Source organism: Scomber scombrus, chromosome 7, assembly GCF_963691925.1.
Source record: "Scomber scombrus chromosome 7, fScoSco1.1, whole genome shotgun sequence".
In the NCBI taxonomy this organism is placed as follows: domain Eukaryota; kingdom Metazoa; phylum Chordata; class Actinopteri; order Scombriformes; family Scombridae; genus Scomber; species Scomber scombrus.
The window spans coordinates 25,126,272-25,151,303 of record NC_084976.1 but is presented as its reverse complement, the minus strand read 5'-3'; the positions used below and the strand labels follow the sequence as shown (position 1 = coordinate 25,151,303).

The 25,032-nt window shown below is 39.5% G+C and overlaps 3 protein-coding genes across 4 annotated transcripts; all 3 read right to left on the bottom strand.

Moving 5' to 3' along the window:
* Positions 1-1,391: 1,391 nt before the first annotated feature.
* Positions 1,392-2,576, bottom strand: LOC133983940 (sperm acrosome membrane-associated protein 4-like). Its single transcript, XM_062423156.1, has 3 exons — positions 2,498-2,576; positions 1,733-1,852; positions 1,392-1,597 (listed from the first exon to the last, which is right to left on the bottom strand). Exons 1-3 carry the CDS (start codon positions 2,550-2,552, stop codon positions 1,392-1,394), a joined length of 381 nt encoding a protein of 126 aa, XP_062279140.1. The 5' UTR covers positions 2,553-2,576.
* A 4,615-nt stretch (positions 2,577-7,191) lies between these two features.
* tektl1 (tektin like 1) lies at positions 7,192-11,383 on the bottom strand. Its single transcript, XM_062423155.1, has 8 exons — positions 11,090-11,383; positions 10,282-10,569; positions 9,831-9,935; positions 9,094-9,244; positions 8,631-8,797; positions 8,419-8,514; positions 8,213-8,326; positions 7,192-7,419 (listed from the first exon to the last, which is right to left on the bottom strand). The coding sequence occupies exons 1-8, from the start codon at positions 11,381-11,383 to the stop codon at positions 7,192-7,194; spliced, it is 1,443 nt and encodes a 480-aa protein (XP_062279139.1).
* A 332-nt stretch (positions 11,384-11,715) lies between these two features.
* Positions 11,716-24,633, bottom strand: si:ch73-95l15.5 (uncharacterized). Of its 2 annotated transcripts, XM_062422261.1 has the most exons (11): positions 24,502-24,633; positions 22,600-22,818; positions 21,496-22,508; positions 21,097-21,243; positions 19,068-19,145; positions 17,878-17,994; positions 16,432-16,581; positions 15,995-16,162; positions 14,163-14,354; positions 13,220-13,411; positions 11,716-12,588 (listed from the first exon to the last, which is right to left on the bottom strand). In XM_062422261.1, exons 2-11 carry the CDS (start codon positions 22,772-22,774, stop codon positions 12,508-12,510), a joined length of 2,313 nt encoding a protein of 770 aa, XP_062278245.1. In that variant the 5' UTR covers positions 22,775-22,818; positions 24,502-24,633; the 3' UTR covers positions 11,716-12,507. The 2 variants fall into 2 exon arrangements, with proteins under 2 accessions (XP_062278245.1, XP_062278246.1); XM_062422262.1 differs by lacking the exon at positions 24,502-24,633 and having other exon boundaries at positions 22,600-22,935.
* Between the last annotated feature and the right edge of the window lie 399 nt (positions 24,634-25,032).

Sequence of the window (25,032 nt, the reverse complement as noted above, 5' to 3'; positions counted from 1 at the left end):
AAAGAAAAGTCCTGACAGACTGTATCATAGTTAGTTGTCTTTTAGCTTAAGCACACAAAACAAGATGAAATAAAAACATATTACAAGTCCGTGCAACACATAGATAAAATGACCATATGCTCTGGTTAAGGCATGTATGCAACATAATGACCTGACCTGTGCCTGTAAGTGAACTAAAGATCATTTGAGTCATGTTCAGATTTTATCTAGAGTGTGTCATTTATCTCAGTATAAATGACGCACGACTTGGAAAGACTTGATATGAATGATTTCTGTCATTTTTGTGGTTACACTTAAACATATATATAATGTGGTGACAGTTGCATAATGACTTTGTTTAGGACTGGAAACACATACTTTAGGACTTGGACTTGATGGCCAGGTTTGAGACTGACTTGTAACTTGCAGAAGAATGACATTGTCCCACCTTTGCTTGTCAATCTAAACACATAAGCCAACGATGTGTTAAAAAAGATAACACTTTATGTTGCCCTTAATACATTCTACATGACATTGTAACTAAATGTTTGTATGCAGCATTTGTAAGCAGTATATAAAATTAAAGAAATGTTTATAACACATTATAATGTAGCTGTAAGCAAATAAACATGTTTATTAATGTATTTGTCAGCAACAATAATATAGTTATGGATGAAAATATGTTAAAATAATTGTAATTATACAAAATTTGTTTTCATATTTTCTAAGTTTAGAGCTGCAATGACTAGTAAATTAATTTATTTAGTTGATCAACAGGAAATTAATCAGCAACTATTTTTTATTATCGTACACTCATTTTTGTCAGTTTGTTGATATGTGTTGGTTGCAACTTCTCAAATGTGAGGATTTGAAGCTTTTGTGTGTTATACACATACAGTCTATGGTTATACATGATAGTACTGAATTGAATTTCTTTGGATAGGTCAGGTATGTCCAAACTATTCCATAAAGGGCCTTGTACCTGCAGGGTTTTTTTCCAATAAATCAAGAGCACACGATTCGACCAATCTACTGTCTGAAGACAGTTGATGAAATGAATCAAGCCTGGTGTGTTCCCGCTTGGTTGGAAGGAAACCCTGCAGCCACACCACCCTTTACAGAATAGTTTGGATACTTATACAGTACTTATAATCATGAGAACAGAAGCTAAAAATACTACTGTCATGTCTTTGCTCTATTCCAAAAACAGCTCTGCAACTAGAAACACATTTTCAGATGTTGTTAGCAGTTATCAGAGAAAAAAAACAATATTTTCCAGTCTTGGTAAAACAAACCCTTGTTAAACAGTTACTTGCAGAGTACAATATGAGACTGAAAGAAGCCAGAAGAGGCAACTCCACTGCACATGTGTTGAACAAGTTCTCCTCTAAACTATTTCAATGTTCTTCTGTTCACCAAACTAAATAAGACAACATTAGTGTAAACAGTGTACTGGTCCAGTAGGGGGCAGCAGGTGTTGCAGCTCCGTTGCATAGGTGTGTGTTGCAGCATTCATTGGTGAAGGTGAAGTTGAGTCCCATGGCGTACTTTTCACCAGTGACTCCACACAAAACAGGCAGGATGCAGCTCTTCTCATACAACACCACACGGAAGTCTCCTGAAAACCAGAGTTCATCATAAACATCAGTTCAGGAAATCGTCACACACATCTGTGCTCGGCAAGGCCTTTCTCGGTTCTATTTCTCAGTTTTGATTCATTTAAATGCAGTTCAGTGACATGAGGCGCCCTCACCTTTCTGGCCCACAGCTCTACTGGACAGACAGACCTGCCCGGGAGGACACTTCATAGGGTATCTAATGCAGTCCAGAGGTGAGATGGCGGGGAACACACAGGTGTAACAGAAGAGGGGAACTGAGAGACAGACAAATCACAAAATGTCTTTGAAGAATTTTTTTCAGTTTTGCAGAAGAGGACTGATGTGATAATTTTGATCAAAAACAGGATGAAAATAATAAAAAAAAATAGTACCTGATATCCATTGCATTGAATTTTAAAAATGATAAGTGTTACGTCTTAAACATTATTGTATCATTAGTTTTTTTTTAAATTTACATGATACAAAGCTGCAGTGTTGATATAAAAGGTATGAGCACGAACTGAAACGATAAGTTGATTAAATGTTTAGTCGAGCTTCAGAAAATTAATTAGAAACTTTTGATAATTGAAAAATGTTTCTGCTTTCTTGTTTCTTAAATTACAGTAAGATTAATAACTTCGTCTTTAGACTTAAGTTCAGAGGAAATAAGTCATTTGAAGACTGGAAAACTGGAAAATTCTCACTATTTTCTGATATTTTTATAAACAATTGGTAAATTAACCAAGAAAATAACCTATAATAAATTAACTAAGTATACAAATAATCATTAATGTCTTAATAATAACTTTTGTTGGAAAAGTCAAAGTATGTCTGTTGGCAGTAACATATACATGTTTTGTACATTCATACACACAAAGCAGCCTATAAACACACATACAGTAAATGTTTTGTTCACTTACCCACAGCTGGAAGTAAACACAGGAAAAGCAGAGCACAAACCAGCTGCGACATCATCACGGACTGTTTCTGTCTCACAGGGAGTAAATATTCTTGCAGCCTGATTCGACAGCTCTTAAAGTCGTCTCTGTCTTGTTATTTTCTAGAACAAACCAGCGGTTTTCATCTTGAACAGAAGAAGGCTGTTGAAATCTCTGTCTTCTACAACTTAACGTCAGTTTTCGATTAACTTTGTCCGGACTACTTGGTTCCTAAGCAGGCAGTGCTGCAGAGATCTGAAGGTAAATCTCCTCTGGTTGCGCTTAATATTGTGTTAATTAACTCCAAGAATCTCCACAGCCCATTGCTTATGATTCAATTAGGCTGTTAGCTTCCCAGTGATAGCCATGATGTTCCAATGCTGCCTGGACTCACTGTCCTGCAGATAATAGCCCCATTCAGATGTGAGAGAATAAATAGCGCTTTGTGAGAAAACCACACTCTAGTTTAGGTTAAAATCTTTATAAAGTTTGTAATTTTATGTCCAAGAATCTTGTTATATTTTACAGAATGACAAGATGTGGCATGTACTGAGTTAAAGCAGGGAAGGTTTATTAAATCATGTCTTATTTTTTAATGAAAGACGTTGTGTTTGGTGGGAGCGCTGTCAAGTGACCTGCAGTCCCATGACTGGACAGGAGTAGCAGCCTTTTTAACTATATAGAACAGATGTTAAATTCACAGCTCTCTGGGGCTGCTTTGGTTCTAAAAAAAAAAAAGCTGTTTGTTGGTTTCATGTCTGAATGTCTAACCCTCATGCTTCAGTTTAATAAGTAAATAAATAGTTTTCAGTGACTAATGTAATAATGTTATCAGATAAGATAATCATATTGGGCACCACTCACTACCTCTATCCTCTCTTAAATTGTGTTTCTATTTTGTGACCATATAAAAAAGCCCTTGTTCCTATCATGGTCATTGTAGTGACTATCCAAAAAACAAATTTAGCATAGGTGGCTTAAGGAATGTTCTTCCCATGTATCCACTTAAAATAAACAATGTCAACAGCTGAATATTTATAAAAACATTACTTTTACCACTTATGAAGTCTCGTTTTATGTTGGGTTTGAGACAAAGCTGGATTATGGTAAAAACTGTGTGCTCTCCACCACCTGCAGCTCATACTGATTTCATGTTAATTTAAACATGTCTGTTGCTATGCTATCACCACACGAACAGAGGATATACTATAACCTTTGTGGTCAGACATATACACAGACACTTTTAATATTCAAATTGCCACAACACACCAGCCCCATAATTGTGTTAGTGTGCATTTACAATTGCATAATTGGTCAAAATGAGCCAAAAAAGTATGTGTGTGTATGTGTCTGGGGCCTGGTCTTTAGCATGCAGAGCTTTGTGACAGGTCTTTTCCTCCTCTTCCTTACCCACCACTTCCAGAACAGATCTGAAAGATAGTGGACCTGTTTCCATCTTGGTCTAATGTATAAATAATTTTCTTCAAAAAGCCCAAAAGGAAGTGGTGGTCAGAAGGAAGAGGTGGTTTGGATTTTAACAGCAGAATGTGATTTATAATAAGTGCCTTTGGGTCATTAAGGTCATTAGAAAGTTTTGTGATGGGACAGCTATTCAGTATTGTTTCAACCTCACAGGGAATGGTACAAAACTACAGTGAAGTACAAGAAGTACAACACTTTCTTTAGGTGAATCGAGGTGAATGGTCTGTCCCCACATTCCACCATGATGAGAAACAGCAGGGAGGTTGAATGTCCTTTTATATTCCTTTCTGTGGTTTCTGAGAACTACCCTCAGTTATCTCTCAGCTGCAATAACATTTGTTCCATTGTTTGATCTGAGGTTGGAGTCATGTCCACATATAAACCATCAAACAGCAGTTATGCATCAATCAGTGTTTAGTGAGTAGGCTACCTCAAGATGCACGGCTTGGCCAGCCTTGCATGTGAAGACCACGCCATACCTCTTGACTAGATTGCAACTTCTCCTAACTCAAGCAGTCCAAAATAATCTACTACCATATCAGTTAATGCCGGCAAGTCTGTTAAGATTCTTTCAACTGGCAGGTTAGCCATTTTTCATTCTCCAACCTCCCCTTGAAGACGACAGATAACATATTCAGCAAAGTTTTTTCTTCAGGCTGAGTTTGCACTGGTAATCCGATAGGTTATTCGAAGAACAGATAGCATCTGATTACGTCCAAGATTCTCCACATTATGATTTTTTACCTCCTCTGGTATAAATGCATTTTGTCAGCATCTTCCTACTCTTAACAGCCCATCTTGGAGTACCAGATCCAACTTGTAAATGTCACAGCTTTTTGCGGATGATGCTCCTTTCTCGAAGAAAAATATATCCTTTTAAAATCTGACAGTGGTGAGTTTCAGCAGAAACTGTTTTGCCATCACTTACATCTTAGAAAATCATCAGCTGATAATCCTCTTGAGGCCTCATATGCAGGATTCCTATGTCACTCCACTCACATACAACAGCCAGTCTGTTTGCATGTGGAATCTCTTTTTTTTCAAGTAATTAAGCACATTTGTGCTGTCTGTCCAGAAAACTGACTGGTCAGACAGCACAAAGCCTGGTCCAATTCTAGTTGAAGCTCCTTTTTCCTGATCATGTTGTCACTTGAAAAGTTAATATAGCAGCTATAGTTATTGGTATTAGTATTATTATTTTTTCTTTACTGGAGCAACTCTGGACTTTCCAGCCATGAAAGGAATGCTTTCTTCTTTAAAGCTGTTTTTCAATCTCAAATAAAAAAACGTTTAATTGTCCAAATCCCTTGGGCTTGATGCATTGTTCCACCTCCACATCGAAGCAAATTTGTCAAATTTGTGGCCATTTCTGTGAAAAGATTTGTGATATCATGTTATCCCAACCAACCTTTCTTTTGCACATTTCTTGTAGCATTAGCTTGAAAGGCAGTGTGAATGGTGATAAGAATCCAAGACGGTCATAGATGGGCTTAACCACCAACATGATTCTACAGCATTGTTTGGCATGATGATATTGTCAACCTTACAAGGTAAGTCAATACAGTAGTGGTGGGTTTCAAGATCAGTTGTTTCTTCAATGCTTTGGAGAAACCTCATATCGTCCCTTGAAATGACAGTTTCTTCACTTTGTCAGTGGAAATCCTATTGACAGTGACACTAGAGCAGCCGCTCCTCCGTGTCACTTCCACCTCCTCTAAGTGGACCATTCACAGCTCACCCCCGATAAGGTTCTGAAAGCATTCGGTCCATCGCCATGACTATTGACAATTTCCCAAGGTTCGAAAAAAAATTTCAGCATTTGTGCCAATCAACAAATCCACCTCTGTATCAATCATGGGAACATGCATTCTTTGAAGATATGGCCACTATGACCCTAACCCTAACCCTAACCTTAACCCTAACCCGTCACAGGCAGCTGCTCTCCATCTTTCTCTTAACTTGTACTGAAGTTTCATGATGTTTATAAGTACATTCATCTCTTCCCACCATATTACAGCACCCCATCAAGAACAATAAACATGTTTGAAGACATCTTAAGCGTCAGCACTTTCAACCATTTCCAAAACTGTCAATTGTGTGACGTCAGCAGAGCAGTCTCATTCAATAACAAGGAGCCACTAATTTCTCCACTTTCTATTTCACACACTGGCAAGTCAGTAATCATTCAAATAGGTACAGATTTCAAGCAGTTTAGTTCCACTTCAAACAACAGGCAGTGATACAATGAACCGGATTATCTGCTGTGGCTCGCTTACCTTGCCTTTTCTTATGTGCAGCGTTGTTTGGTGAAGAGAGTAGTTGATCGCAGTTCCTTTTGACCCATGTGAGGCCAATCCAACCAGCAGCATCCTTCCAATAGTGTCGTTCATTCCTCCATACAGGACGGTTCTTACTTGTGTAGTGACTATCCAAGCTAAATTAGTCACTTAACGTAGGTGGCTTAGGGAATGTTCTTCACAAGGTATCCACTTAAAATAAACTGTCAAAAACTGAATTTCTCTGGGTGATGTTCCCATTTATTGCAACAGTTGAATATTTACAAAAACAGTGCTGATAATGATTTAGATGTTAATTCAAAACACCTGTTGTCTGTCACTGCGCTGCCAATCATCACGTGAACAGAATATATACTACGCCCTTGTAGTCTGAGTGAGCTATATACAGACACTCCTACAGTCATCTTGTTTTTATTCCAATAAAGATAATCAGATTAGACTAAAATTAATTAGTTACATCAAATAAATCTTAGTGTTTCTTTAAATTCCTCAGTAACAGTTGACTGGGGTTTGCTTCATCAGGGAAACTGAGATCTTGTCAGTGATCATTGTACAGGCCAATAATTTTGTATTATTTTCCTGCATTTGTCTGAGTTTTCTTTAGTCATCTGAGACAAATCATCAGGTTTTGCTCAAAGTGCGAGTATTGTGAAATGTTTTGTAACTTATAATAATTAGTTTGAACTTGTATTAAACTTAACTGTTTTAAATGTTAGTGCCAAAAAGGTCCTGCAGCAATGTACACCATATGGCCAAGTGTATGTGGATACCAATGTTGTTATGTTATGTTATGTTATGTTATGTTATGTATTCCCTACTTGATAGATATACTTTTTGATTGATCCCCAAGCTGGGAAATTACAGTTGCTGGGAAATACTTGCATGCTCCCTGCAGCTCTACTGAACACAAGACATGGAGAGTTGGCTTCGGCCTGCCCCCTGCTGGAGGAAAGTGGGCATGGCTCGCTTGTCCACCTGCTGACGCCTCATGCGGACGACGGCTGCGTCCACCTGAGCTGCTGCTCTCTTGCTATGTAGGTTGTCCAGCAGGTGCAAACAAGCACGCTGTAGGTGCAACAGCTCGCCCTCAGAGGACATAAGACATCGTCTCAGAACTGCACTGCCCTGAGAGATGCACAGGAAACACATTTAGCCTGGTTTCTTGAGACAGTTACTAGGTGTTAAACCACTGCATGCTTTTAATATATGGTGTGAACATAGTTTGCATAAGTAGGTCAAAAGCTTATACTACCTTTTATAAGCTATTCGCTGTAACCTAACGTGTAACCTTTAAAACTGAAGAGAGAGTGCAAGGATGAACTCACTACACTTTTGCTCTGACTGTTGTCCCCTGTATTTAGGTCAGCGGGGCTTCCCCTCCATCTGTTAGTCCTAGTTTTGGTTTGGTTTAGATTCATCATAGATAACGTTTTCAGAACATGTTACATTACTAAATTTGAGTTATTCATGATGGGTTGAGCCATGATGAGTTTTTCATGTAACTAACTGAGGTGTGTTGATGTTTTTGAAATCTTGGATTTAATTGTTATGGCTGAGCACACTCTGTCATTTGACTTGTCATTTTATATATGCATGGTTTGTAACATTTTATGCACGTTTTATGTACCTTAGTCTTTATCATTTGTAACTTATGGCCTTATCAGTGCTTAATAAACAATTTATGAATGCGTTATTGACCAGTAGTAGCCTACTTGGGAGAAAATTTGGTTGGTTCAGTTGTAAATAAGCTGTTTATAAGTAATCCATTGCAGTCTAAGTGGACAAACTGTCTTAATTTTTTTTGTAATGAATTATTGATCTATAAAGACCTAATAAATGGTTTAATAGCCATTAATAACACCTTTAGTTACAACCAATAACTCATTTGTGCATTTCTATTCACACTTATTGGAAGCACCTGTATGAGCTGAGCAGCCTCAGGTAACTGCGTCCCCGGGTGTCTGTGGTAAACCTGCACCAGAGGTCTGTTCAGTTTTTCTCTGGACAGTATGTCACCGCTGTACTCAGGACCCTGTAAACATCACGATGATGAGTGGAAAATGTCATCTTGTGCACATTAACCATCAAACAAACTCACTGATGCTTTTCCACATGCACACCAACCTGCGCTCTGTCGTGGCTGTGGCGAATACAGTTGATTTCCCTCTGCTTGCGAAACATTGCCTGCTTGGTTGCTGCAGACGCCAAAGTCAAGTTTTGCTTTAAAAGACAGAATGAAGTGGAAATGAAACATTTACTCTAATATCAAAATGATGTTCCTGATGTATATCTGTATTGCAATCAAATGTTTTACACCTTGTTTTGTTTGTGTCTACCTGCAGACTGACTGTCTCTGCAATTTTCTTCACCAGGCCGTCATTGACAGTACGATGAACATCTTTCTGCCTAGTGATAGCGCTGGTAAGCATCTGTCTGATATTTATCCTCAGTTGCTGCGATTGGTTGACTGTTAAAGTGGACCTCTCCAAAACCTGTTTACATTCTGCAAGACAAACCAGTAAAATAGTAATTTATTTTATTAAAAGGGGACATATGTACATTCCCATGTCTATATTTGGCCGCTTTACATCAGCAGACTTCCAGCAGTTTGGGAAGCTACATAAACAAGCTTTAATTTTAAAGTGAGTACTAGTAGGATGATGTTCCTGATGTATGTTTTATAATTTGATTCTGTATTTGTGTCCTTGTGTTTTTTTTTTCTTTTTCCTGTTGTCTTGTTGAAACAGCTTGATCTATCTGCACGGACTGATACAGTCTTATCATCTGTCCTCAGTGTACCTGGTGTAAAGGGGCTGACGGGATGCGTCTTGGCGAAGATCTGAACAGCGGTGCCATGTCCTCCAGCAGAGCCGCTGTGAGGCAGCAGCTCCAGGACACGAGCCCTCTCACTGGCACAGTTAAGCAGCTGTCTGCTACTCTGACCCAGAGCCTGGAAGAGACAGAGGGCAAATTTACAAAGACGTGTGTACTGATGCTGATAAGGCGACTCTAATACCCTGATGAGGTCCTTGTTCAACTGTGAAATGCCTGTTAGAAACCCACAGAGATGCTGATTTTCAAGTAAGTTAGTTGGTTGATCCATTTCACATTTCTCTAGAATTTAAGAAGTGCTTCAAGAAGTGTTTGGCTTTCAAGATTATTGATTTAAAGTTTTCTAGTTTTTCATTATATTTTCACAACTTTTGTTCTTTACATAGTTTTTAACGTTCTACAGCGTCTTAATCCTTTGTTGTGTTAACATCATCATAAAATAGTCTTTGTGTGCATTAGAAGTGAGATTTTACTTTACATTGGCAACATGCAGACAGTTACTAAAATATTCCCAAATGCCAAGCAGTTATAGCTTTCACCTGTAATCTCTCGTGGGTTATTTTATAGATAAATAAAAACAAACACTCTCGCCATGGAGGGACAAACGGAGTAAGAGAGAGAGAAAGACAGAGGTGGGGGCAGTGGGGTGCTCTAAAGGAAAATCAGTCAACCGAAGAAGACAGAGCAGTAATGTTGTAAATCACCTGTAGCTGGGTCAGTGTGTTTCTCAGTGCTCCCTCCAGATCCTGTTTCAACTCGGCCAGCTCTCCTTTCTCACAAGTCAGCAAGTAATCAGCACCATCTCTCTCCTGCAACACAGCAGACCTGTCAGCGAATGCATGTCATTAAGTTTGCAATACAGGAGTACAAAAAATGTGTGTGACCAAACTCACCATGTGAATTTAAGCTTGTTTAAAAACATAAAGCACATTTAAACTTGAATGTATGTATGTATGTATGTATGTATGAATGATATGTGCTATATGTGTACATGTGCATTGTAACATTGTCGATATGGTGTTTTGTGCTGAAGCAGCTTGGAGCCCAAGACAAATTTCCCTTGCAGGACAATAAAGTATATCTTATCTTATCCTGATCTGTCACTGTATCCAAATTTGTGTTGCAGTTTTGTCTGCTGAGTGGCTATAAGCTCACCGTCTCCACAGTGGAAGGCCTTCTGGTCCTTCCTTCAGAGCTCCTCCTGTTCACCGTCAGATCAGCCCTGAGGCTGCGGAGCATCCTCTCCAAATGACCCCTCTCCCTCTCCAGTTTGATGCCCTCCTGGGTCACCCTGCCCGCCTGTCTGCGCAGCTGGCCTTCCACCTCCCGCACCCTGCGCATGTACTCACCTGCCATGGCAACACTGGCCCCTGCACACTGCTCACGCAAGCTGGAAGGTGGGAACGGGGCAACAGGTGTCCTCTGGGTGCCATTAAGAGGAAGCTTCAGAGAAAGTTAGACTGACTTAGTGAATTGAAATATATGCTTTCACACTGCAAATTCCCAGCCCTTAGATTAATTTTAACAAGCTTTTGTCAAATAAAGTCAGAAATTTATTATAGCCTAATTCACAAGAACTTAAAATGTTTCTCCTTTAAAACAGTTTCTTATTAAACCATAATTTATGTTTCCTAGTAGTCTATTTTGTTATATAAGATGTGCAATAAAGTGAAACAGCGGTTTCAAGGAGATAAAACACAAAGTTAATATCTTATGGAACACTGTTCATAAATGTTTTATTAGGATGTTGACTAAATGTTGATGGATGATAAGTTGCCTTTTGGCACACGTTTTTATTTAATCATTGTAAAGAAGAATTATTTGCAGAGATTTACTGAGCGTACAACTTCATCACACTGACCAAACAATGGCAGGCCATTATCAGTAACTGTACCTCTCCTCAGATAATAACTCTTTCAAATGGATGCACGCACAGGACTGTCTGGACGTGTGTGTCTCTCACCACCGCTCCTGTAGTCTGGGGCCTCGACATCTTATTGTTGCAGATGGAGTCACGACTCCTTCCACATTCCTCCCCTGTGATCTTATCTTCGGTTATTTCTGCGGTGTCATCTGTGCGCTTTGGGGTGAAACCAGGAGCGGCGCTGCAGCTCCGGGGCCGGCTGCAGCTCCCCGACCGACCGGCCCGAGTCTGCCGGACCAAGCGCTGCGCACGTCGGATGGAGCGGACCGTCCCATCGCGCCAAGACTCCGGTCCGATGGTGACGGAGCCGAGCGGGACCGACTGGACCTGCATTCCTTCACAAGCAGTTCCCTCCCAAAAGTCACAATTTTAACTTTTTAGTACTATGATGATGAATTCCTCCGAGGAGAAATGGCTGTTATACCTCATGTGAAAACTTTGTGTGAGGTGTTGAGGAGTCAGCTCCATAGCAACAGTTCCTGAAGTAACTAGAAACTCTAAACAGTTTTGCGATTGGACACTGAGGAGAAGACAGGGGGCACTGTCATTCAACACTGGCTTTTACTGCAGTAGTTTGAGGTCATGTTTCATCTCAACAAGCATGCATGATGGATAATGAAATAAGTGAGTCTGTAGACATTAGTAATTTGGATCAGAGTGTTTAATTCTCTTGAGTTAAAAGAAAAAACGTCTCCAGCAATAACTCATAGTCAGACAACACAAGACAAGAACAAGGAAGATCATTCAGAAAAAAATATACAAACTATAAAAGCAGAAAAAATAGGCAGTTAAAAATGCTATTTTGGTCCTAGATATTCCCCTCCATAAGTGCCAAACTAGCACTGTAAACAAAAATAGGCAGTAGAAAGTAAAAAGACAAACACAATAAGACACACTTGCCAAAAGCTTCATAGAATAGAGTAATGCTAATCCACACTTAAAGCAATATCGTACCCGCTCCTGTCCTGAAGGACACAATAAATGTCATTCGGATTCAATGACAATCACACCATTCAGAAATGTTTGTATCCGCAACCATCCCAATGAAATGAAATCTAATCACTACCTAAACATTAAACCCATTACATTCAAAAATCAAGTCAATACAGTTAAATAAATGTGGTGATTTCTAAGTCAAGTATTGAACATCCAGCTATAGGAAGAAAGAGCCTGATATCTGTGAGAACAATCAGACCGCATCTGACTCTCTACATCTGAAATGACTAATTCATTGCAGAGAGTTTAGTAGTAATTGTGGAAAATTAAGCTTTCCTTCAGCCCTGCGCCAGGACAAAACAGGTCTGTAAATGCAAACCTTAAATATGTGGAGATAAATATAAATATACACCACAATAAATATTTCAAAGAGGCAGAAAGGTGGTGCAGAAAGTGCAAAGTATTCCTCTGTTTGTGCAGAAAGTTTGCATCCTGTCAGTTTATCACCCAGCTCTCATTTGTCACAGTGTGTGTTTCTTCTGTAGGTTCTGCTGCAGCTCTCTGAACAGATGGTCCCGATCCTCAGCATCCAAGAGGATTTGCTGTTGAAGAAAGAAAAAGATCTCGGTCACCACCACAAGCATGAACGAAGTTCAGAACATCACACAATCTCAAAGCGACATTTTACACATTTGTGTGTGTAAAACTCAACTCTCCAACAATAACAATACTCATATCACCAATTTGAGTCAGTGTAAGTGGTGTGACTGACTCATATTTTTTGGAAAACTAAAATTACATTTTAATATGTGTCTCTATTTATTCAGATATTTAGAAATACCATAACAAAATGTAAATGTTTCATGGAGCTCTGCAGCATCAGAAACCGCAATGGTCCAGGCCAACCACTAGAGGGCGAGCTACAGCCAAGGAGAACCACCACCAACACAGATTCAACTACTACACTGGTTTAGTTAGTTTAGGCTTGAGTTATTTTTAGTTGAAGTGAGCTGAAGAGTCCACGTTACACATGGTGATTTCATACATTACAGCTGTTTTAAGATGTAACACAACCATTTCAAACCATAAAACAACATAATTCAGTTTTAATTAAAATTGGAACATTGGAAATTAAATGTTCAATATACAACATCAAAATAGTCTTCCTCAGATTTATTTATTTATTTATTTATTTTTTTGTTTCCTCATTGTTCATCCGGCTCTGTGTAGTACCTCTATGAGTTTGTCTCTCTTCTCTAGGCTGTCCCTCAGTTTCCTCTCTTCTCTGTCTCTGTCCTCGCGGTCGTTCTGCCGGACTCGATCAGCTTCCTTCTTATGCTTCTGTTTCTCCCTCAGCTCCTGCCGAATGTCTTTGAGTTGATCCGTCAGAGAGGAAACCTTCTGACTGTGACTCTCCTGCTGATTCTGGTGACGGCAGGAGAAATGGTTAGAAAGTGTCACCATCAAATGTCCCTTACATGAGCCTTTTGTGGTGAAAGCAGGTCTGATGATTTTCACCCTCACTTCAAGGCTGCAGGAATAGCAGGTAGGCCTGCAACTAATGATTATTTTCATGATCAACTAATATATTGATTAATCGCTTAGTCGTTTGATCTATAAAATATCAGAAAATGGGGAAAAAAAGAATGTCAATCATGGTTTTTAATAGCCCAAAGTGATGTCCTTACATGTCTTGTTTTGTTTTGACCAACAGTCAAGCAATTCATAACTTAAACATATTCAGTTTACTGTCATAGAAGAAAAATAACAGAAAACCTTCACATGCGAGACGCTGGTAGAGAAAATGGACATTTTTCTTTCAAAAAAAAAGTGACCCAAAATTATTAAATCAGTTACCAAAATAGACTCAATTAATTGACTGATCATTGCAGTGCTACAAGTAAGTACACGTTTCTGGCTGCTATGCTAAAATCAATGCTGGTGCAAAAATTAAGCCAACAAAAACAAAGCTGAACATCGTCTTTCTTCTCAGACATTGAATACTGTAGGAGAATATAAAGTATAGATCTGATTGCATGCCTTAAAATCTCTGACCATGTCTCGATTTGCATCACATCTCCAGTTCCTTCTCAGTATTCAAGCAGCTACTTTTGTTTTTGTTTTTTTTTGCAATGTGTAATCAAATGTATCCATCTTTCCAATTCTGATACCTCACCTGAATAATAGTCTTGTACTCCTGCAGGGCCGTGGTGAGTTTGGTGACCTCTTGGCACATGGTGGTGCTGTTTCCCTCTCTGTCCTTCAACAAGGCTACCAGCTGACTTTCCTTCTCCTTCAGCTGAGAGGCAAGAGCCGCCTCAGCTCTGCCCCCCGTCGGTCCTTGGCCAATCACAGAGTCGGAGAGAGTCTGGAAGAAAACGACAAGTTGTGAGTAAAGCTTTCCCTGTGGTCACTGAAGTCAATATTTACTGACAAACCTCATCATCCACAAGAGGCCGGGAGGGCTGAGCGCTGCAGAACAGGCTCTTCATTCAATAACAGCGAGAATGAAACTTTATTTTAAGGTGAAAGTAGTTCAATGAACACTTGAGGCACTTTGTATCCAATTTATACTGCAGCATTTTAGAAAGCTCCTCTCTCAAGCTGAAATATTTCTATCCAAACAGAACTACAGCACAGTGAAGAGTATCAGACATCTACAGTAACACACTTTTTATAGCAATGAATCCTTGCCTGGCTTTCATTTGGGCTGACTCATGTTTCTATTTAAATGCTGATAAACAGTCGTAAACATGTGAATTTGTGAGTCTATAAAAAGTCCTTGAACCTTCAGAGTCCAACATCAAAATGTACAGCCGACAGCAAATCAAAAAGGCCTTCAAATGTGCAGGAGGATGCTTTTTGTGTTAAGTGCTTCAGGGTGGATTTCTCCTTTATGTTTCGTCTCCTTTTACTGTCAGCCAACAGTAATTGTAGAAGCAATAATATCATTATTATAATAAAGGCCTATTTTTAATTTTAAAACGGTGCTGTGAGGGCCAGTCTGTGTGTGGTACGTGGAGAGGAGACAACAATAGTACTTCATGAATCATCTGAAAAAGCATCCAGCTGCTTTTTTAATAATCAGTGAAGATGGTTCACACCAAAATATCATGATAACGTTTGTACTGCGAGTTTTTTGAAGCTGTGACAGATGGCAGACAAAGATATTCTCTGACTTCACAACAATTCATTTGGGTTGACTCATGTTTTCATTTAACTGCTGATAGACAAGTGTAAGACAACCTGATGCCAGACAGTGTTTGGCCCTTAGAGGAGACGTGTCATGCACATTTACAGGTATATTTATACTCTGTCGCTCTACTGGAATATGTTTGCATGCACTTTTAAAAAACTACTTATTTATCTTATATTGGCCCTTTTATGCAGCCCATCAGTTCATCCTATATCTAAAACAGGCTGTTTTAGCTTCCGTCTCTTTTGGGCTACATCTTTAAGGGAAGTAAACAGTGGTAGGATGTCACTTCTTTTTCTTATTCCTTACTCAAAATTGAAACTTTTCAAATATATTCATACACGTTCCAGTCCAAATCTGATTCGAATGTGAGTGGACAACGGGAACAAACTGTGGAACAGCCTTAGCAACAAACGGTACAGAACAGATGGCAATTTGTGGGCATGTGCAAACAATCTGATGTCATCATGAGGATGAAGTCAGTAGTAAATGGTGATGCCTTTCTTATCTTGTGATCACTCAAAACACTCAAAGTGACATTCACCCATTCACATATGACGGGGGCTGCCATGCAGGGTGGCAACCTGCTCATTGGGAGGATTTCATTATTCACACTCTGCAGCCATTGAGAGCAATAGGAAGTACGGTATCTTGCCTAAGGACACTTCGACATATGAACTGGAGGAGAGGAATTGAGCTGCCAATCGTTAGTAGGATAGTTATCCAAGCTATACAATGGATTTCCAAGTTTTTACTCCTCTTCCCTCCAGGTAGTTTTGAAGGTGAGTGTATGTATGAGTGTATTTATATACCTGCACAGCTTTCTGACAGCTCTCCAGCTCCTCTTTGAGGCAGCAGATCAGAGTCTCCTTCTCCTGCAGGACAGCAGTGAGGGCCCTGTCACGCTGTCTCCACACCTCCCTCTCTTTCTCCACCTCCTCCAGCAGTCGCTCTTTCTCCCGCAGAGCCACTTGCAGATCCTGGAGGAAGGGCAAAAATCAACAGATAAAACCTCTGGTAAAGTGAACTGACCATGGGATAAAGTACACATGTGAAGAGTGCTTGGATATATTAAGCATATGGGTGTGTGCGTTTTTGAAATACAAAGCGTGAAATTCCACCACTGCTTCCTTTTGTGTGTGTGTGTGTGTGTGTGTGTGTGTGTGTGTGTGTGTGTGTGTGTGTGTGTGTGTGTGTGTGTGTGTGTGTGTGTGTGTGTGTGTGTGTGTGTGTGTGTGTGTACTCTTACATTGATAATATCCTGGTTGCACTGCAGCACAGTGTTGAGTGTGTCAAGGTCTCTCTCTCTGTCTCTTCCAGCCTTCCTCAGTGCCTCAATCTCATTTTCCGTGGCCTTTTCTTTGGCAGTTATTTCAGACATCAAACTCTGCAGAGCAGTCTAAAGATCACAAAGCAATGTTACATCAACAGATTTGACATTTCTAAATTTGGATTTAACTACAATGACTGTGCAAAAATGTGTTCAAAGTTACTAGAGTGCCAATCTGATAAGCAAGAGAGCATAAAGATGATCAAAACTGCATTGAAACGAGATTGAAAATTGACCTTAAAACATAGAATTTACATTAAAATAAACGTACAATTAAGAACATGAATACAAGACAAGATGTCAAGTGTTTGATGCTCAGTATGTCAGAAGCACATTTCATTTCTAAGCTAATGATTTATACTTCAAGTCATACTTTAACAAGCAAAATGGAACCAACTTCCCTATCTGGACATCATTAGTAACACAAGGGGAGATCATTCATTTGTTTTTCTCCATTCAGATAGACAGATTCAGTACTTTTTAAAAAAAGGGGAACTGCAGTGTGACAGCAGCCACTTCACATAAGTAAACAATATCGGTGTTTTCATCCAGACAGTAAAATGCATAACTGGTGGATGGCGATAATCCACGGACATCATAATCATCAGCTAAAGCACAAATACTCCCTTAGCAAGATGAACTGTTTATTTAGTTATTGTGTGTTAGTTATATTGTCTTTTTGTCCATACTGTAACTCTGCCATGTTAATTAAATGTTCCTTGAAGTCCAAATCTCAAAGCTGCAAGCAGATAATTGAATGAAATACAAAACAGTAATCTATAACTTAATGACAGACACAAAAGAGTCAACTTCTTTTACACAGAGCCACAGAGAGTCCCTGACAGGCTAGTGCTGGACTGGTTTAACTTCCTGCAGGCCTGAGGTAAAACTTACCCATCCAAGACCTACACTGCTCTGTAAATCATCTATCAGCAAAGGCCTGTTTATCTGCCAACCACTGCTGTGCTACAGTGTAATGCTGAAACTAACCATTATTAATATGTATGAATCTCCAGATTATTCTTTTGATTAATCAGTTTATTGTTTCATCTATAAAATGTCAGAAAACAGAGAAAAAAGGCTGTTATAACTTCTTAAAGCCCATGATGACGACTTGAAGATGCCTTGTTTTGTCTGATCGACAGTCAAAACCCCCAAAATATTCAAGTTTACTATCATGTTTGACACATAAAAACATTTGGGATTTTGGCTTAATGACGTATTTAAAAGATTATTCTCTTATCAAAATAGTTGCAGAGATAGTCGAACAACTATCTTCGGTGTGGGGGAAATATGTGTCATCATAAGGAAACAAAGCATTTACCGTCAATGCTGAGGATCATAAAGCACAATGTCAGCTCTAACCTTGTTTTTGGAGAGAATTTCTTTCAGATTCTCGCCCAGATTCTCAGTCAGCTTGTCGGCCAGCTCAGACCCTGCCCCCTCCTCCACACACAGTCTTCTGATCAGACCCATACACTCCTGGAAGAGAGAAAATATCTGTGTGCTTAGTGAGAAATGAACTACACACGGGATGTTTTAACAGCAGTTTATCAGTTTTCATATCTTAAATATGTTTGAATCTTTCAACTTTAAGGCTTAAATCCCATGACGTGTCATAACAACCCACGACAAGTCTTCATATAGAGCCCAGAGCCATGTTAATATGAATGCAAATTAGAACCACGGCAAACATCAGGGAGTCTCATCTCATCATTAATGTACAGCTCAATCCAACAGGCAGCCACATGTAACACTTATCTACTCACCCCGAAACTCAAATCTGTCAAAACCTGCTCAGATCTGTTTAAAACCACAAGACTCATTGTACCAGTTTTTAAAGAAAGAACACAATTAAAACTCCTGATAATGTCATTCATGCATTTGTTCTGACAATAGGGCTGCCATAGTAAGGATTAGTATGTATATTGGTTTTTACAGCTTTACTGCTTTCTAACTCAATGTTTACAGCATATAAACAGCTCTTTTTCTTTTTTAAAGTAAATGCACTGAATTTTAGTCTGCTTGAATGTAAAGATGCATTCATATGTCTGTAAAGATGTTATTAACTGAAGCACAATGTAAAACTCCTGCTGCATAACATTCATCTAGCACAGGCAAAAATGTGACAAGGACTATTTTTTTAATATTGTCACTAATTGATCATCTTTAAATGGGCTGTAATTCATCCAAACTCCCTTTAAGTTCCCTATCTATCCATCTATGTGCTATTTCACATTCATCCAGAGTGATTTAAAACGATGTTGCAGCAATCCAATTAAATCTCTGCTGTCAATCATCAACATTACAAGCAACTGAAATCAAAAGCAGTCGTGATGAAAGCGTCACAAAGTAAGTCAACGTCACTGGTACAATCGTGTACGTGGCTAACAGACAAAAGGAAAGTATTTTTGGCACTGTCGCTTTAAGGGCGTACAGCGACTTCAAAGACAAACAACATTCCAGTGAGCTTCGAGCCCGAGCCCGAGCAGCAGGAGAAGATCCCACTGCTGTGTGCATGACCGAGTCCTGTCTGCACTCATCACCTCACCCACCTGAATCAGACGCTCCCGGCTGTGCAGGGAGTGACCGAGACTCTGCAGCAGGAAACTGCCACCTTCCTCCTGGGCCAGCTGCAGGGGAGAAGAGGACAGGTGGCAATAGTTTCTTTTACAAATCAGAGCAGAAGTTGTGGTGTTTATGATCAAAGTTTCACTTCTGACAACGCAATACTTTCTTTGATATCCCAGTTTGGGGCAATATAAATATCTCTTTGTTTCATTTAACAAAAGCACACCAAACTGTTCAGTACATTGGTTTTAAATAACAGACTGCCTGAATATAATAAGGTCTAAATTTGGATATGTTTCATGATTGACATCTATCTGATAAAATATCTGAACAAAGGAAACTGTAGGTAATCTGACCAAGAATACGATGACAACTTTTGATACTTTAACACTTTGACATTTGATGTGATTGACGCATATTTTTATGTGTACACTTATTTGTTTAGTACTGAAACAACCAGTCAGTTAATGATTTAGTTGATTCGAAAAAAAATCCAACAACTGTTTTGATAATAAAACTATTTTAAGTAATTTGTCAAGCAGGAACCAAACATAAATTCAACGGTTTACTGCTATCCTTACTTTACAGAAGTGTAAAAAAACTGTCAATTTGGCACCATTAAAAAAACATGCTGAATTAGCTATTAGCAGTTTCTGTTTGTAATGTACTCAAGGGTATGTACAGACAACTATCACTGTTTTACTTTGATACTTTTTAAAAAATTGTAATGATTCTCAGAAAGGTTCTTGAGTTACAGAAGTCTTTTGATTTCTAAGCAGATTTATAGATGTTTATTTTCACAATGTTCATCACAGATAATTATATCCTAATTTTGAGTACTGAATCTAAAAATATATTGTGCATTATATGTACTGTGTCTATGTGCTCACATTTGATTGAGTTATTACTATAAAAGACAGATTGATAAAGAAAAATCATCGTTAGCTGCGTCCCTTCCAACATTTTTCTCTCCATTAGCTCTATGTGTTTAAACCTGCGGCTCCTTGCACACATTTCACATTAATTCTTACTAATATTAAACTGTGTTCATCATGTGAATAAAGCGTCTTTGAATCTGCCAAAGATCAAGTCATGTGAACAGGAGCTGGGAGGCTGGTTAATGATATCCTCTATCATAAGACTACTGAGCCCTGGGCAAACTTCACTGGTTGGGGAAGATTCCAGAGAGGCTGAGTGTGCATGTGTGCATGTGTGCGTGTGTGTGTGTTGTTATCTGCACCTGTAAATGAGGAAACAGACACACCCTTCCATAGGCATAAAACACAGTACACCCACCCTCTATTCCTTTCATAGTGCTATATTTGTTCTCAGTCAACACCAAACTTGACTCAGGGAAGTTTGTTGAGTGTTGTAGAAACTATATCTGGAACTGTTTGGACATGTGACATGATGTTGTACTAAGTTACAAACTTGTTTTTCTTGACTAAACAAAAATGTAACAACTGTCTGGGTAAATATCTGTAACTCTGTTACTTCACTGATATCTCAAATCAATCTCTGATTATATTCACATTTAGATTATGCTTGAGTTTCTAATTTAAAGTTTTTGTATTTTCTTTTTATATTTTTAGTTTTCCTTACTTATTATTTCATACATTGATTAACTTTAAGTGATTATGAATCACTTTACACATTAACTACTCCACTGACCACAATAACCTTTTTAACTATGATAATAATAATAGTCTTGAATGAAAATGAAAAAAACTCCTGCACACTTTCACTTTCTATTCATTTCGGTAATTGGATACTTTAAAAATTTGCTGGTTGTAGCTTCTGATACTGTATGTGAGGATTTGAGGCTTTTCCTTATCATACATTAACTATCATATACAGTTTATGATCATATACATGATTGTAAACTAAGTATCGTTGGATTTTGGACTGTTGATCATAAAAAGCACCTGTCACATATTCAGGTGTCCAGAGCCTTTTTTTAAATGTGTAATGGTCTCAAAATGGGGTCTGTGTGAGAAAAAAAAGAATGCTTACAGAGGTCCACTCCTCTGATCCATTGACTTCTGTTGGTTTACTCTTCCCATGTTTCAGCTCAGCCTCGAGAGTCCTGATGCGGGCTGCAGCTTGGTCCAGCTGACCTTGCAAGTGCCTGACAGCATGGTGAACCCTGCCTGTAGTGCTCTGAAGTGACAAATGATTAAATATTAAATGTGGGTTGTGGTATTTTCAGTAAAAACATTACAAAAATTTGAAATTCTGATCACGTTGTACTGCTGGACTGGCCCCAGCTACTCCCGGATTACCTATTGCAGCGCACTGTGTCAATATTTACAGTCACTAGCTCACACAGCATTTGGTCAGAGTTCTTCTATTCCTTTACAAAGTGCATTTCAGTTATCTACAGCATGCTCGGACACGAATAGAAACACTCACCTCTCGATGAAGAGGCATGAACTCGTCCCTCAGCTCTGTCAGGATGTCTCCGTACTCTCCATCAGTTTCATCCCCTCCATTCTCTCCATCCCCAAAGTTCAGCACCCGGTTAATAGTCGGTAATAGCGTCTCTCCAGTTTCTCTTGGATACTTTCCATCCCTCCTGCCCAGAACTGGGATTCTGCTCCCTGATGGCGAAATGACCTGCTTTCCTTCAATACATCTCAGCTCCTTGAGTACAAAGTTGACTGCCTGATCACCTGATGAATCAAAGGGGTCATTGGCATCAAGAGAGTCCAGAGACTGAATGGACTCTGTGCGGGAAGATGCCCGTAAGGAGAGGCTGGACCCCGCCAGTGAAGCAGGACTGGAGTAGATGGAGGGCACCTTCTGCCAGTGGAGCGGCATGCTCTGGGATTTATCCCGTGACAATGCTAATGGTGAGAAAGGTTGGAAAGGCAAACGGCGGGGAACACCACAAACTGACTCATAATCCGAGTCTGACACTCGCAAGGAATCACAGCCTTCACATCCTTTACCCTTATTGCATCTTTTACCCGTTCTTATAAAATACGGACACGAGTCCCACTTCTCGGACCAGCACTCATACTCTGAAAGAGCCATATTCTCTTTGAGCATCTCCCTGTAGCCCTCCTTCTCCATGTCGCCATCCTCCTCGCTGGTGCTGCCCCTGCTCTGGAAGTCCTGTGGGTGTCTCTGACGGTAATTTTGGCGAACCCACTGTCTGATCTTGTCCCTCTCCTGGCTCAGCTTCTGAAGCCTCTCAGATGAAAGCACCCTCACCCTGGCTATCACCGAGTCAAACTTGAACACCCGCTCGAGGGCGCACATGCATTTGCCACACACAAACTCCCCCTGCCCATTGCCCCGTGAAACAGACTGCCCCAGTATGTGGGTCAACACAGAGAGCAGATCCATTCCTTTAGAGGGTGAGCTCAGGGATAGCTGGGACTTTGACAGAGAGACGGAGGATCCCAGGGATAAAGTGCTGCCTGTAAAGAGTAAAAGAAACAGTTTATAAAAAGATATTTGTGGATATAATTCAGACAAACTTTTAGATTTTCTTTTTTCCTCCAGACTCACCCCAGGGGCTGCTCTGCGAGGATCTGGACAGGCTTCCTCCTCTCAGGGACTCTGTCGGGGTCTGAGGCTGACCAGTCTTCTTGTTTTGGCCTTGAAACAGCCACCGCCTTTGGTTTCCCTGGAGACCGCCTCCACATATTCGGCACAAGTCATTTTTACCTCTGTAGGACATCATGGACAGAGGGCTGATACGATTCCCCTTGATGTGTTGGGAATTCGCTGTGAATTAAAACAGGAAAAAAAGCAGAGATGTAATTACAGCAGTTTGTTCCCATTCAGGGATCAGGAGCACACAAAGGTCCGCAAGATGATTATTGAAACAACAAGTCAATGAAGTGACAATGTCCAAATGTCCAATGTCCAAAATTCTCTGATTAGAGCACTTTAAATGTGAATATTTCCTGGCTTATTAAGTCTTATATGATAGTAAACAAAATATCTTTAGGTTATGGACAACAGATTGGGACAAAAGAAGATGTCAACTTGGGGAAACAGTGATAGACATTATTTTTTATTGACCTGCCTATTTATTGAGAAAATTATCAGCAGATGAATCTATAAAGAAAAGTATTGCTAGTTGCATCTCTACTTCTATATTATCAATTCTTTTTTCCTATGAAACACTGAATAGTTTTACTTCTTTGGGGCCCAATCAAAATAATCAGAAATCACTCAAATAGGGCTACAGTTAACGATTGTTTTCTCGATTAATTGATTAGTTGTTTGGTCCATGAAATGTCCGAAAATGGACTTCAACCCAAAGATATCCAGTTTAATGTCATAGAAGACCAGAAAATATTCAAATTTTAGCATAATTAGCACTCAAAATAAGTATAGAACTAGTTGGTGATTAATTTAATAGTTCACAGCTAGTTGATTAGTTGACTAATTGTTGCTGCTCTCATCTCAAATTGAAGTGATCACAACTCACCAGGTTCACAATAACTTGTATGGTTTTGTCTTTTAGGTTCACAAGCAAACTCAGATTGTGAAACAGTGATTTATGTGCTACTTTATTGTCCCTAAAAAACAGACACGTGAGGAAGAAGTCCTGAATTAATTTAAATCTGGCATGTAACCTAAGAGCTGACTCAGACTGAGCTTAAAAAGCTGCTCCAACAGCTGGATGCTGACAAACTAAGTTTTCAGACTCAATAAGCCAGTGGGCAGTTTGATCCCTCTAATCGCACCACTATGTCTCCCTGGTGCTTTAAACCTATGTTTTTATTTATCTTATGTATCTTTTTCCTCCATGAATGTTTTGGTCAGCCGGTTTATTGCAGCATACAGCTGGTGGGTGTTTACAGAAGCTTCCCACAGGGCGGGACACGTCGACCTTGAGCCACGCTGACAGTGAATTCAGTCAGACTGTCCATGAATGAAACTTTCTCTTCAGCATTCAGTCTCTCGGTGAACGTGTTGCCCCCTGACAAGATGCCCAAGACTTTTTTTTAAAGCTCATTGAGATGCCCTAACCCTCCCCAAAATACCCAAAACAAACCATTTGCCATGAAGTGACATTAAAATCTCATAATTTGGAAATTAAAACCAAAACGCGATAATGATCCCTCGACATTTCGGCTGCTTGTTGTAGGAGCTCAACACCGTGTAATCGTTTTTGGACTTTTGACTCACACTAACACCGTGTAACATTTTCCCAAAGGGGAACTCTTCAACCATCCAGTGGAAAACAGTTGAACTATCCTCTATCGGATCTATTTTAAGCGAGTGAGGTGCAGCGATTCAATGTGAAACTAACGTCAGCCTGTGAAAGAGGAGCTCCAGTGTTATATCACTGAGCGCATTCACCAGCAGCCTCGATTCAGTTCAGGCTATAGTTCACAGTCGGCTTCACAAACACATGCACAAATTATAGCTTTCATATCTGTGTAAAAACCTCACGTTTGAGTCCTCCTGGCTTCACGCGCTGACCGTGATAAAGTCCTTCGTCACGCGAGCGAGGAAGAAATCTTCATCGTCGTCTCGTGAATGAAGCGAAGTCACAAAAAACGCCACACTGTTAAAGTCGGTAAAAAGTTTCCTGGTGGGCTGAAATCTCCACCGGGAACTGGACCGGGAGTCTTGTTGCACCAGCACGGAGGAAGAGAGGTGGGTGTCACCTTGCTGACGTCACCGGTCATACCTGTTTAGAGCCGCGCGAGCACACAGAGAGAGGAAGTAATAATCAACTTGATTTAAACAGCACTTTTAATAACACAGTGACAGTGCTTTATGAGGGTAAAACATGTAAGTGCTGTTAGGTAGTTGAATCAGATAATTCAAATAAAACTAAATAAAATGGGATAAAATATTTAAAAAGTAGAAAAAACGTGGACTTATTTATTTAAACATGTGTATAAGTGTTCAACCACCCTGCTAAATCACTCAAATCACTGGTTAACAATTAAAAGCCTGTATTATAGTTTCATATGA